The 15,003-nt window shown below is 43.1% G+C and overlaps 1 protein-coding gene across 4 annotated transcripts in view; it reads left to right on the top strand.

Annotated features, from left to right (window-relative positions):
• Positions 1-15,003, top strand: part of Kdm3 (Lysine demethylase 3) — a 233,893-nt gene that overhangs the window by 196,108 nt on the left and 22,782 nt on the right. For all 4 annotated transcript variants that reach the window (XM_033342522.2, XM_033342493.2, XM_033342515.2 and 1 more), the window contains exon 9: positions 8,991-9,138. In XM_033342522.2, the coding sequence (XP_033198413.2) occupies positions 8,991-9,138 (148 nt within the window). The remainder of the gene's footprint in view (positions 1-8,990; positions 9,139-15,003) is intronic.

Raw genomic sequence — 15,003 nt, 5'->3', positions numbered from 1 at the left:
AAATAACAAACGTAGACGCTTTTGAAATCAAAGAAAATTAGAATAGGTCTGTTGGGTTGTGAACGAGAGCGAAGGAGAAACGATGAGTTAAAGGCGGGAAAATGTTAGTTCTGAGGGAGGGGCGTCGTTTTCCCAGGCTCTCGAGCCAAACGAGCGTTCCCCTGTTCACCATGGTAAAAATAGAACGAAGATAGTGGACCGTTTTGGCACCGGTGGTCGGCAGCAACAGCAATTTTACGAGCATCGACCACTCGTCAAAAACTCTAAGCGGCCTGTATTCCGGGTACAGACACTGCGCCAACAACGAATCTCGCTCGATTCGCCCCTCTGCCAGTTGTCATTTTTCCATGCCCCTGATATCGTGCCGAGTGTTTAAAATGTTTAAACTCGGGTTTCATCTTTAAAGATAGCCACGCGGTTAGCAATTATAGGTGTCGTAGAATTACGTTGTTCGAAAATAACATCGGCGTTATATGTCGTTCGCGATGCCAGAGATTGCTCCGTCGAAGTCAACATTCTAATAATTCGGTCGTAGTTTTGCTGGCGTCTGAAAACAACAGTTCGGGACGTCGCTCGTTCAACGTGGAAGTAAAATACGAAGTAAAATACAAGAATGCAAATGCATTCGCATCGAATAACAACGTTAACAAACAACCGTCGTGTATCACGTCATACGCGCGATATCTGTTTCTATGTCGTAGAACTTTATGTACGTGGTTGATGAATTAATGACACGATTAATTATACTATAGTCGACGGTGAACTTAGAAAAGGTCGTGATAAAAGCAGACGCTAATATCGTCAGAAACTTTGGCACGATTCCAGTAATTGTAAAAATAAAAGGTCTGAAAGTTGATTGGTTTGGTAGATGCAGTGTTCTCAACTTCCGAAAGACTCTGTCGGTGAGGTTCGCATAATTGCGAGCGACAATGGCGAGAGAAGGCACGAAGCTTGTTGCGGTCGATCCAGTCAACAGGTTAATCCCGCGTAACGTTAACGTGACAGGTCTCAATTACGGCGCCGCAATAAAACGCCGACTCAGGCCAGCCATAGTCACGCGTTTTCCCCGCTTCGAACGTAGAAACTAAATCTGATTCGTGTTATTAACGACGATGGCGGTCGCGCCGTTTCCCATTGCCTTTCGACGTATTAATGGCTTCCGAGTAAACGTGGCAGCCGGTGGCCTGCCTTTTGCAAGGTTACTGACATTTACTCCTGCCACGCTCTATCTTTTCTATAGAACCGGCCGATCTTCGCCAACTTCCAACGTCTCGTAAATTCAGTTTCGTTCGTTTCAGCCTGTCGCGGCCACGTTCGAACAAAAACGTTTTCCACGAAGATGCACCGCGCGCAAATCACACTTTCGTTCAAATGAAAATCGCGAGCCACCCTGCTCTTTCTATTATTTCTCTCTCGACTTTCTACTCCTATATTTTGGTTTCGCTGAAACGAAAACCCGATGAGAGGCAAGAATCGATTTCTTTGTTCGTAGCTCGATAGATTTCGGATTTTTATGCATTTATGCAAACGTAAACTATGCAGAGTGCAAGTAATAACTTTTAGTATCCTAAAAAAAAAAAAAAGAAAAATTCCTGTTCAGATTAAAAAAAATATGAATCTGCATAAAAATTTGTAGTACCAGTCGTCCGTGCAGTCTCGTGGTCTTTCAATTTCTGGATCTACGATTTCCTGCTGACTCTTAATTAGTATAATTGAAACCGACAAGCTCGATCACGTAATTCACAGATTTCAAGGTGCAAGGTTAAGAAAAAAATAACGATCATACATTGGTTTATATTTATTTCCTCGTAGTAAGCAGAGGGCAGTAAGTAACTAATTATCCACGTGTTATCTATCGTTTTAAATACATCATGTAGCAAACTGACTGATTATACAACAAAAAATATTCAAATATGCCGGAAATAAAAAAGAAGCACGTGCTACGTAAATAATTAACTTGGCAGTGTATCGCTAATGATTAATGGGACTTTACGCAGCACGCGAGAGGTACGCGCAGAACCAACCGATTGATGCAACGTTGAACCTCGCTGACGAAACGGATATCTATTTTACAAAATTTTCAAAAACATTTTCACGAAATGGCCAGCAGAAAAGGCTGGCGAACTTGCTCGTTCAAGCTTCTATCGAATCATCTCGAAAGAGAGGAAGAAAATTTTGAATGGTGCGATTCGATGAGAGGATGAAAGCTCGAGTCTCACCCGGTAGGTGTACCCGTTACATCGAAGCTCGTATATACGTGTCCGTGTAGGCAAGCTAACCTGCCCGGATGATGCATTGGTTGGCGCAAAGGTGTGCGATCGTCCATGAGAGACGAGCTTCGAACCAGCACGTGTGCGCCACGAAAACTCGTTTCGTCTCTCTTTCTACCTCTTTTTTTTTCTCCCCCTGCCGCGTCCCATTCCCTTCCTCGAACAACTCGACTTTTATCCGTTGGCGTGTTCTGTCTGCGGTGAAATTACGTCACGTAGAAATCATGGTAATCACAGGATGGGCGCAGAAAGCGTAGGAATGCAAACGTTAATTCGTCGTACGAGCCGTTCAAAGTGATTAAATTCGAGTTTCTGAAATTTTTGATATTTTACTGTCAAAGCGGTTGCGATCGATGATGCTTATCTTACGTAATTTCGTCGAGTTTCTCCATTTCTTGTTCCGCGGAGTTAACCGATTTGACGTTAAACAGATCGCCGTGGCACAAAAAGAAGTGGAAGAATCAGAAATTTCCTTTTTATACCTGCGCCTGCCACTCTAAATTTATTTCATATTTACGACTCTGTGTTATAGGCGGTTCGCTCTTCTCGCTGAAATATTCTCGGTAAAAGGGACCGCGTCGGATATTCTATTATTGGAAGTCGATCAACGAGAACCGATAAAGCTGTATTATGAATCTTTTATGTCGGCTCGTCTTCACGGTTGTCTATCTCACATTTGCTATTTGCTGGACGTTCGATTACGAAATTACGCGTTCTAAATGCGAGCCGTAGTCGGCATTCCCGACACGTGAGAAGACACCTAATTGAAAGCATCATCCGCTTGGATAGGCAGAAGATAAAATGCAACGTGTACGGGTAGTAATCCAGTGACCTTTGCCAAGTCTGCTCTCTAGTCCAATTAAGTTACCGAGACGTTGGAACACGTCATTTGACAAACATTTCCTCGCAGTTCGACCATTTATTCCTCGCTAATCTCGCGTTATAAGGCTAATGAGGCATCGAGCACAACGACGGAGCCTGTGCTCTTTTTCGATCCAAGATCGATATTCGATTCTTACGAAATGAAATTATTTTCATCTGACTAATCTGAGACAAGTAAACGGTGAATTCCAAGGTAAATTCGAAAAGCAAACAGAAAAAAACGATGACATTAAACTCGTACAGTCTCTTCGTATTTAGTCTCAATGACTTTACGTTCGAGCGTGAATTTCTATTGCCGTAAGATGGCACAGTCTCGTTTCCGTAAGGTGTGTCGACGTCCGGGTAAAAAGGTCAGCGAATTTCAAGCTGTTACTCGCGGACATGTCCATCGCCGAGGAAAAGCAAAATTCCAGCGGCGTTTCGTGCCGCGCTTTGTCAGAACGTCGAGCGAAGCGAAGCGGCGCGCGGAGCGGCACCGAGTCGCACGAAACGAAAGCAAAAATAGGTTTCAGCTAGTCTGGTGTCGGGTCGGAGAGAACGCTGGCTGCTTTCTCGCGGTGCAGGCCGCGTGATAAAGGAAAGAAAAGGGTGGAAAGGGAAAGAGAGAGGAAAAACGTAGACGGACAGGTGTCTGCGAGCCATCTTGGTCTTCATCGTCTGGCGTGCGCCTTCAGAATGTCAGGCGGCTGCTGGCTAAGGTCGAGCGAAGCGCATGAAGAAAGCGGTATTCAGCACATCCTACAAAATTCATGAGCCGTAAAATTCAAGCGTCCAGCATAATCGAATCGCTTCTGCTCGAATAAGAGTGAAATATCATATTCCCATCGCGATACAAGCGTAGAAAATGCAACCCTGTTACACGTATGTATCTCGTCTACGTTGATCCCAACCAAGCAACAGAGATATTTTTGTCGCTACGATGCGATATTTTAATTCTACCGGCATAGAATTTTCTGCTGCAGAAAACAAGCCCGCGTAACAGGTCACGTGTTTATGACACCGAGTCGAGGTAAATATTGCGAAATCGTGAGCAAAGTTTCATAATAATTCGTATCAACGACACATGTACGTAAAGCTTTCTGATACCGAAACGATCGTGGTGTAAAAATTATTTGTAAACATTATAAGATGGCGAGAAGCGAAAATCCGATGGTCCGTAGCAGCGGAATTTGTTCGAAAGTGTATAGGTGTGTTTCGACATCAAGCGCCTAAGACAAACTAATCTTTGGTACCGTATACCCGGGTCACGATTTGTAAACAAGAACGTCGACCGATCAATGGCCTGTCCAGGAAATTCGTCTCTTAGTCTGTTTTCCGAGCCGCATTCGAATGATCGTCTCGTCCGCTCTGTCGCGTATCGTGTTTAGTAAATATCGCACGAAAATAAATCGCCTGTTCGACCAAGGAAAGAGAAAGTGCGAAGGTCAACACACAACTATATACACAGGCAAGAATATCGAAGAAACGTGAATTCGTGGGCGACGGATTTTACAATTCCTCGGGAATTATCGCCGAATTAACAACGTTAATCGTAGTGACAGGTAACGTCTCGTATTCCATCGTTATCTTGATAATTCGTTACGCGTTTGCCACGTGGATTAACAATGGATTTCACGTTGTGCAAGTAAACTGTGTAGTCGTTGTATGGTTGTAAACTGTGTAGTTTAAGTTGCAAATCTGTTCCATCGAATTACGAGTTGGCGTTTTCAGAAAAACGCTCGTGAACGTGAGAAGGAAACGTTTGCGGGGAAATCGCAAACCTTGCAATCGTTCTCGATCGTCGAACATACCGAAATGGTTTTAAGTGTTCCGTAATAATCGTTCGCGGCATGGGTCGCGTTACGTTGCAGCTATTACAAACTAAAGCGATCGTGAAGTGAACTACAATCTTCGTGTAACTTGCTTTATGGGTGTTTTAAAGCCAGTATTATATCGTACCATAACTTTCGCCAGCTTGATCCTCATTCTTTTACCACTTTTTCTACCATATCCTCTATATATCTGCTACGTTTAATTTTCTACCTTACCGACAAATCGTAGACGATTATTTTCCCTTGGCACATACGTTTTTACGAAAAGAAAATCCATCGGCGATGGTCGCGCGAGCAAAAGGAGCGAAGCGGTTCACGCGAGGAGAGGGCTCGACGAGCAAAACAAAAGAGGCCGCGAGGCAAGGATGCGTAAGACCTTTTTTGGTGATATTTGCCGTGTATTGCTCGGCAAAGCCGGTCTTCTGGTCAGGCTGGTCTCCGGCGACCGGATTTTTCAAAGGTTGCTCGCAGCTCGAACCTGTCCTGTTCCCATACCGGACTAGTTTATCGACCGGCGCTGCTCTTCGCCTCTTTGCCTCTCCGATACTCTGCTCGATTTCTGAGCAACATCGAAAAAAGGATAAAAGAAAAAGGAAAAAAGAAAGAGCCGAAGGAGAAGGAATTCCTGTCTTGCCGACCTTCCACCATCTCCGCACCTCCGCCGATTAACCTTTTTTTCGTTTTCTTTTTTCGTATCAACGATTTCACCCAGCTGGTAGACGTAGTTGGGATTTTCTTTGAGAATTGCGATTTTTTATTCTTCGGATGTTTCGTAAATTTCCGGCAGATATGAATACAGACTGCGAACACTCGTGCGGTTATGGAGAATATCAAGGTGTAAGAATTTGCAGAATCTGGGAATCAGAGCAGCAGAAGCGATCCTAGTAATTGGACAAAAGTGGATAATAAAGGAAGTTTGGTTTCTGAACTCGTATGAAAATTTGCAGAAAGTTTTGTCGCGATCTTTCAACGACCGGTTGTAAAGGAAATACGTTCTCGACGATGTTATTAAACATCAGGAAGCAATGTTTAAATCAACATGACGCAGTTCCGCTGTTAAAAGTGTTCCCTTTATTTTATGGCCAGCGGTTCGTGTTTCAAACTACCGTCCACAATGCCGCACGAAAGTTTGCCCATAAAATGAAAAGTTTGCCAAACAAGCGAATCTGCGGTTCGATTCTAAAAAGCTGGACCTAATCCGCGTCACCTACGCAACATCGACCACCGCTTCGAGGAAACTTCTTGCTCTTCATTTATGTATAACTGTTCGCTCGAGAACCTGTTCCTTCGTTCGGCCTATTTTCTTCCTTTTATTGCCTCCAATCTACGAGATAGTACGTTCTGTCCAAGATGATATTTTAATTTCCATAGAAAATGCGAAAAGGAAATACAGACTGTAGTGTTCTAATCTTTGCTCGTGAGGGAAAAAAAAACGAGTGGAAACGTTAGCTCGAGGTAATCCGATCTGAAATATCGCAACCTTCTGGTTGAATGTTTTTCGCACGTTTTACTTTACATATTTAACGATGTTTATTTCTGAGGAAAAAAAAATAAACGGCTCGAGATAAAGACGTAACCAGTATCGAGGTATCTGTGATAAATATGAAACGACGTTATATTATAAATAACACGGACGTCGAGTCGGTGATAATCGGCGATTAAGACGAAGAGCACCGGTCGATTTATGCAGCACCAGGTCGATTTATGCGGCACCGGTTGAATAAGTTAGCCGCTTTTTGCAAATCAATCGGACGCAGAAACTGGTTCCGGTGCGTCTAAGCGTAATAATAAACCGCGCTAGTTCTCAGAACCAGTACGGGTCAGTTGAGTTTCGTTTGCGTCGTGTATCTCGTGGAAAACGCGTGTCCACCCGTTTCTCTTTTCCTCGCAGATAGGCTCGATGCATTTATTTCCCGCGTATTCTGCGTACGTTGTTTGCGCATTAATAATACCAGTGCGTAGTGTGTACTCTCAGCACACTATTGTCGTGCCACGACTCGACCGCCTTTGCACGGTTTCCTGTTCAGCTGGGCCTTTCCACGAGTAGATACTTGTACTCTACACTGACTACGCTTTTCCTCATTTTACGTTTGATTTTCCGAGTGCCGATTCATTTTACAATGCTCATTCCGACTACATGAGAAACGCTCGACTAATATTCTCGTTGTACCGATAACTGTCCTAAACGAATCGTTCGAAGAATAATGACATACATTTGGTAATATGACAGAAAGGTTTCAAAGTAAATACTAGAAATTGCAAATTGTAAAATCGTAAAATAATAGCTGTCGATGATTCGAACTATTGTAGGTGTTAACAACCGGCAAATAGGAATGAAAAGAAGTGCAGGTCGTAAAGAAAATTAAACCATGAAAAGGTTCATTCATATTAGAAGAGAAGGAACGCTCGTTTCTCATCGTATAATACGAAACTGCAACGCCCTGGTTGATTTATGAATGCGCGAAAGATGGAATAGCCTGCGCTCGGTACAAGTCGGTGCAAAGGGCGCGGAGAGTGGGTTTCGTCGGAGTATAGTCGCGAAGCAAACAGAAGCTCGATAAAAGATAACAACCTCCTCCGTTCGAAACAACGATAACGATAGATCCCACGACTACGAAGAGGAAAGAGGTCTCACGGAGGAAGAGGGGAGGCCTCTATATATCCGTCACGAGGAAATAGTATATTTTGCTGTGTAGACTGTAGTGCGTGAAAAATAGCAAGGTAGAACAAGCGAATAGGCATTTATCGCGCGGATCCAACGCGCGCATTATTGGAAGGTCCGCCGACCGAGGACCGAGATAAACACGCGCGTTGCGCACGTAACTATATAAATAACTTGCGCAAGCATTAATGAATGCTTATCTGACTAAGCCTGTTAAAAAGTCACGATACACACGCCAGCCACCGTCGGCATTATTATCGCGACTATTTTAATATTGAAACGAACCGATTGCATGCACGAACACGCGTAAACGAGCGCGTTTTGAAAAATCCTCTGCGTGTACACATACCTAGCTTTTACTTATCGATATGCGGTGTTGGCGAAGTGAAGTAAAGTCAGGGGAAAATCAGTTTCATCGTTGACCGAACAACTAACCTTTGGGTATTGCGGGTCACATGTATGATTCATAGGCTCGCGTCTTACGCAGATGTTTACCGCTGCATTTTACAAACACGTGCCAGTCCATGTTCCAACCTAACGTTTGCCTTATTTACGAGTGCCTCGTGACACGGAAGTTTCGAGAAGACAATGAGAAACTTTGGTAGAATAGTAGCGGCGCTTGCCATTATTTCATTCAAAGTTACTTTCTAAGAAAAAATGCAAGCAACCGTAGAACGTAGCGATTATATCGTCTGTAACCATTAGACTACGAGCGTTTATGTAAATTTCGATTTCTATACAAAACAGAGTCTGTCTAATATCATTAGTATCTTACCTTCGATGTTGCTGTGTATAAATTCTGTATGTTTTTCGATAGGTGTACAAGTTGCCACTAAGTATAGAAATATCCGCAGTCTAACAATAATGCTCGCAACCGTAATCGGGTTTACATAGCTAAATTAAATCCACGAGCGGCGTATGGATGTAAATCAACGGAAAATCGTTTGCCTGTACTTGCATAAATTATTAAACATAGTGCTCTTAATACCACGATCATCTACCGACTCCCTGTCCTTCTCGTGACGAGCTCTCTTCTATCGTAAATCGCGATTGACGAAGCCAAGGATCCGTCAGCCAATTAGCATTTATCGCGATTCAACAATTTGTACCTCGTCGTGACACACCGCAGAGGAATTCAAACGCTTCAGACCCGTGTTTGTTATTCTCGTTTGCGGTAAATTCGAATGCCAACTTCTGCGAAACTTGTTTCCAGTGTCGGTGGAAATTCTGAAAAAAAATGTCGATCGATCGAAGCGATGGAATAAAAATAATCGAGGAAAGAAGTTGGCCGAGCCTGGAAAGCGCGTTCGAGACATGTTCTGGGTCGAATGATGTGTAACCTTGAAACTTTTGTGTGCGTTCCAGGGAACGGCGAGAAGCGGAAGCCCGGCTGGAGAAGCGTGAACGCGAGAGGGAGGCCAAGATGGAAAGAGAGAGGCTGGAGAAGCAAAGGGCCACCGAGCAGGCAGTTCACAAGCACTTCGAAGAGTCCCTCAGGCTGGCACAACAAAAGGTTAGTCAGCCTTTACTGCTTGTTTTTCTCCGTTGCGCGTGTTTTTAACGACCTCCGGGCTTCTCCAACGTTGGAGCAGCGTGTCTAACAGATGCTCGACAAAAAATCTTCGATATTATGCGCGTCTTTAAGCAACCGATCTGCTCCACCAGCTTCGCCCTGCTATTTCTTCTGCTTCTATCTTTTTCTCTCTTCTTGGCTTGAATTTCGTTTCCAAGCATACCGAATTCGAGACTCTTTTTTTTATAATATAATCTTTGTCGAGTGGAATCGAAAAATATCAAACTATGTCGTTCTACTCGCTTATTTCTCGCGATTGTACCTCTAAAAATATCTCTTGAAATTCTCGAATTGTAAAGCGCGCGTTAGAAACAGTAAGAGTAATACGATTTCTTTATATCGAATACTAAAAGCAAACGAATTAAACGTTAAAACAGTACTTTTATTTTAATGGTCGTCGCGTTTCTTTTCCGTAACCTTGGTATCTTACAGAAAAAGGAAAAGAAAAAAGAAGAAAAGAAATAAGAGACTCGATGTACCCCAAGACCTTCGTTTCTTTTCCTTAATCTTTTCATAGCGAATAGAATCGAGCAAAGCTCGAACGATACATAGACTAGGAATCCCGGAAGTTTAAGTTAAGTTTCTCGCGACCCCGAAAGTCAAACAATCTCGGTGCTAACGAGGACATCGCGATGCGTCACTTGTCGCGCCTTCTTGTTGCCGCGCGGGCGACTCGCAACCGGAAAGGTAGAAATATTTTTATCGCGCGTTTAGCTAAAGAACCGACGTTAAATATTTAACGGTCGAGCTCGATTATGCAAGCAACGTCCAAGGGCGACGTCTCGGAAATTCTGAGAACTCCTAGCAGCCACTTGTTTGCACCGGCATTCCACGGAAGTCGCTGCGAATTTCCAAGTAAGATGTTCGAATGGAATGGAAGCGATTCGTGTTCGTCAATTTGCTGTTAACGCTGAGACTGTCGGTGCTAAGGGAAAGAAATCACGGAATTGTTCTCCGTAGGATAACGCGCGAGGGAAGTTTGGAATTTCAAGTCGACGGCAAAACAGCTCCGAGCTTAATCCAGCCTGGTTTATCGTAATTTCTCGATCCTTGCCCGAGGAACTGTTTTCAGGGAACTAGAGTTGCGTGTCGAGCGTGAGCGTTTCGATTAATCCTTTTAGCGATGAACAACTCGTGGGAACAGAGAATAAGATTCGTTTAGTGAGATGGAAAATTTGTATCGCGCCGTTGAACCTTCCAACGCTTAAAAAAACAGACATGTTTCTGTTGATTTACAAACGAGATTTACAATAATAATCCTGGATAATATGATTCAAAATTTGGACGCAGGACATAACCCAACAAACACGAAGATGGTACCCCGCTGGGGGTAGCCAGCCACGTGATAATCAAACAGCCAAAAAATTCTACCAAATGTCCAAATCGGACAAATTGTGAGTGTAAACAATTAAATAAAAAAAAAAAATTTGCACATTTTTGTGCGCGTGATATACTTGGGAAGGTAGTTAAATATATAATATATACTCATAATAAGCAAGTATACAATCAAAATTGTATAAGGACATTTCTGTGAAATGCCATTGTCTTGGCAACACAGATAAGGATAAGAAAATATGAAGATTTGCTATCTTGGAAAGATAAGAATAACGAATAAGTGCGTATGTCTATAGTTTGGTTAAAAAGTAGTGGCGATAGGAATGAAGAGCGAGTTCGTGACGCGATGGGATTGAAAAGTTAACGAATCGACCTGATTATTGAATTTGCAAGCGGAATAGCAACGCTGTTCGGAGAGCAGCGAGTTCTGGGCCGAATCAAATGCGAATAGCCACGGAAGTTCGTTCCGAAACTGTTCGTGCAAACAATTTAGCGCATTTACCACCGCACTGAATCGACCCGCTGTCTCGCCGAAAGCGGGTATTTCGCTCGCAAACCGCAGCCTCGGCTCGGCAACTGTTGGAAATTCCGTTTGCGGAATTTTCAACCAACTTTGTATTCGATGCACCGTGGTAACGAGAAATTTTCGAAAACCGAGAAGCCTGCTCTGTTACACTAAAATTCGTTCAAGTTTTCCACACTTTCAAATTACACAGCATCTGCTGTTCCCAATTCGCAAGGAGCAAAGAAACGTTCGTAAATTCTTACGATTAAGTCGTAAGTTAGGTAATCAAATTTCACTGAAAATCGTTACCTAAATATGAAAATGTCCACTACGTAATACGTATTTAGGTTTAATTCGTTATCCGATCGGTTGAAAGTTTAGCTGTTTTCGCACAAATTACACTTTCGTATCGTTCGTGTTAAAATTTCGAGAGAAGAAAAAGAAAAAGGGAAAGAGAAAGAAAAAAGGACGAAGTTATGGTAAGGTTCAAAGCACCTCGTATAATAGGGAACTTGGGCTAAACGGGACTCGGATAACCGCTATAATCTTAAGCGATTCAAATTTAATCTATCTGTATGGTCCTACAGAACACGCACACATATAGACGCACACACAGGAAGACATTCAGAAACAAAACGAAGAGAAAGAAGAAGCTGGAGGGCAAAACGAGCGTGGTGATTGAACGAGGGTGGACTCGTGTCGGGAAAAGAGGGATAATCTAAAAGCAGCCAGGAGATGACGTTCTCCCGGGGATTCAGGATCTCATGCGTTTCCCTGGGAGAGAAGGGTGTGTTCCCAGAACAGATACGAGCTGGGCAACGGAATGCCGAGAGGGGGCAGAGGCAATCAATGCATTCCAGCACCTGCCTTTTGTGCGTGTTACAGCCCTGACAGTCACCCAAAACCTGCCCAGCGCTCTGTATACTTTCCTGCTTGGCTGCTTTGCAGCGTTTCTCATTTCCTCTTTCTCTTGGTTTCTTAACCAGTAACATTCTTTCGTAATACATGTATGTATGCATTATGCATAATATTACCCATATACCTATATTTACGACATCTATCAACGTACTCGATTATCCGCCTCTCTGTTTCGATGTTCCGTAATTCCGTATAAGTCGTCGGCTCGCAGCAGACCTACTATTGATTTCGTTGGAATGTGTGCGCTCGATGACGTGAAACTTTTCCAACAGCTGTTGAATCTTGTACGCCTCGTTCCACGTTGAATTTCACTAAGGAAATCTTACGCAACGAAGATAATGACGAGCTTCGAACTCCTAGAAGCTATATTAAACAAATCGAAACTTTATCTTTTTCAAGGAATATTCTTTATCGAACATTATACAAGTTTTATTTCCAATCGGTTCGGATTAGTATCGTAATTACATCGCAGATATAGGTAATTCCAGGTAATTTTAGGTAATTTGAGAATGCAGAAATTTACACAATAAAGGATATGGTAACTCAGGGGACTGTACACTAATATTTAGTAAACAAAATAAACGTCTACTTAGGTTCCTGTTCCTTTGTTCGTTGAATTACGTTCCTAGGATTCCTCAATCTGGTTAATAGCGAGAGGAAACCTTCGTAACAGGTAACGAACCTACGAAACGGTTTTACGACCCCGTCTGAATTCTTGAATAAAAGGAAAGTTAGAAAGGAAGTTGAGATCCTCTGCGACGCATTGCGGACTCGTATGGGTGCATAAACCAATGAGGATCATTTCAGGTTGGGGCCCAGCGGGGTCTACCTGCCCTCCCGTCTTACGAAAATGTCCTGCCAGTCCTTTGCTGGCTTTCGTCCCGCTCGGACGGTTCTTCGTCGAATCTATGAGTCACGATCTCGTGTTACGCGTAAATACCATTCGATTCAACTTCCTCCATAAATTGCTTTTTTTTCTCTTAGTCGCGTCGTGTATAGATAAATCACGATAACGGCGCTATCGGCCAAGTGTTTTCCATTTCGCCTCTCAGATATAGCGTGCGCGAACGAGTGTGTGTCTCGAAGCTGGGGACGGTTTCGTCGATCGATTCGTCAGAGTCAGAGTCGCCAAGAGAAACTCGAGCGATTCAGCGGCTCGACACGAGTCTCTTGATCAATTTTTCTGCCGTATTTATCGGCTTATTCGGCTAAAGGTAAACGCTTTAGCCGTATTTTCGCGTGTGATATACATTGCTGGCAGAGGATACGATACCGTTGTTTGTGAATCAGTGCTCGACGTGATTGCCATTTTAAACACGCGCCAAGGCTACGTGGATCTACGAATTAGGATTTAAAAAGGGGTCCCCTGCGCTTTCAGGCGATCGTTTCGAAGGTCAGTACAGATTGCCACGCTTACTTTCCTTTCGCCCATGCAGATTGCGATCTTGCTTTCGTTTCCGGACGAAAAAGCTTAAATTTCATTTTACGATCGACACGTTGCACTAAAATGGAAACGGTTAGTCACGCTTATCGATAACGTTTCTTTCTTCGTTACTCGACTCAGATTAAAAATACTTGGTTACCTTTCGCCGAAATTTAAGAAACTTTCTAACGATAGAAAGATGCAACTGGATCGAAAGTGACCCAATAGAAAGGGTTGAAAGGGAGCTGGTTGGACGAACGAGGTCTGCGACCTTGGGAAATTTACGAGGAATAGAGAGAACGACCGTTGTCGTTCTGTTTGCACCGCGATAACGTATATCTGGTACGGTTGATAACAATGCCAGAAACGGTGTGTGTGTACGCAGCGATAAATTCTTTTCTTTGGTTGCGTTGAAACCGTTGTTGCTAGTCTTTTCTTTTTTTTTTTTTTTTTTCTAAGCGAAACGTACGCCGTTCGTTCCGCGAGAACGGACACGAGCTTGGAAAGAAATACGTTTTCTGGGCCGCTTTGAAGACTGTCACTATGGAAAACTCGGCCTCTGATTTATACACGTCGGCTGGATTTTACGCTCGTCGACGATTCCTACAGATTTCGAAAAGCTTCCCTTTGCTCCTCTCTCTTTGTACGCAGCAGCTTTTATTTGCAGCTTCATACGAGTCCCCACTCTTTCCGTTCTTTTCTATGATCTCACGTGGCGACAGCCTGCATCGGTTCAGGCATTAGGTCGCTCAATAAGTTCATCGTTCTATTATGCAGGTCGCTATTCGAATGCAAACTTGGCAATTTTCATATCGAACAGAATATAAAAAAATAACGAGTTATTTATTCATCCTTATCGGTGAGATTTTTTCACATTTTTTATCGTTCTACGTTAAGATCAAGCCAATGTCTTATCTCAGTTAACTCTTTCAACTTGACACAGTCGACGAAATGTACAATTCCCAGAATTATTTCAAAAAATATTCAACTAGAAAGTAAAACAAACACTTCTTTCATCCAACGCGGGTTCTGCGAAATTTTCTAAATTTAGTAGAAACGTTCTACGGAATTTTAAACACACTTGTCCCAGAACGTAGAAGAGAAGCGGTTCAACCACTCTCGAAGATAGGAAGATAGGGCACTCGAGATATTTTATTTCTTTTTTTTTTCTTTTTTTTTTTTGCGAACGTTATCTTCGTTCGTCTATCGAAAGTGCTTCCAGATTTCTAAATGTATAACGATCTGGTGTAACAAACAGCATAAGGCGATTCATCTCGATCGCGATACTTTTCACGGTGTTTATTGTAGCAACACGACTAGCGCGCATGCACGCGGTGTTGGTTTATTTATGTGACGAGAGAGACGCCAGGGTGTGCGCTTAGCGTTTCCAAGTGGTATTTGCAATGCAAAACTCGATCGGCACGAAGGTCGTTAATTATGCACTGCACGGTACGCAACAATAGAACTCGATGGTGTTTCGTGCTACGACAATACTATCTTTCTCTCTTACGGTGTATCGTTCCCTCATCGATACGTTTAAAGCCGAATTAAAGTGGATAGTAGGATAAAAATGTTGCTTTCTTCTTTCTTCGATGATTTCAAATCTCATATTTCGATCGTTTCC

The sequence above is a fragment of the Bombus vancouverensis genome, chromosome 13, assembly GCF_051014615.1.
Source record: "Bombus vancouverensis nearcticus chromosome 13, iyBomVanc1_principal, whole genome shotgun sequence".
In the NCBI taxonomy this organism is placed as follows: Eukaryota; Metazoa; Arthropoda; class Insecta; order Hymenoptera; family Apidae; genus Bombus; species Bombus vancouverensis.
The sequence above is the reverse complement of the archived record's forward strand: the minus strand, read 5'-3'. Positions and strand labels throughout refer to the sequence as shown.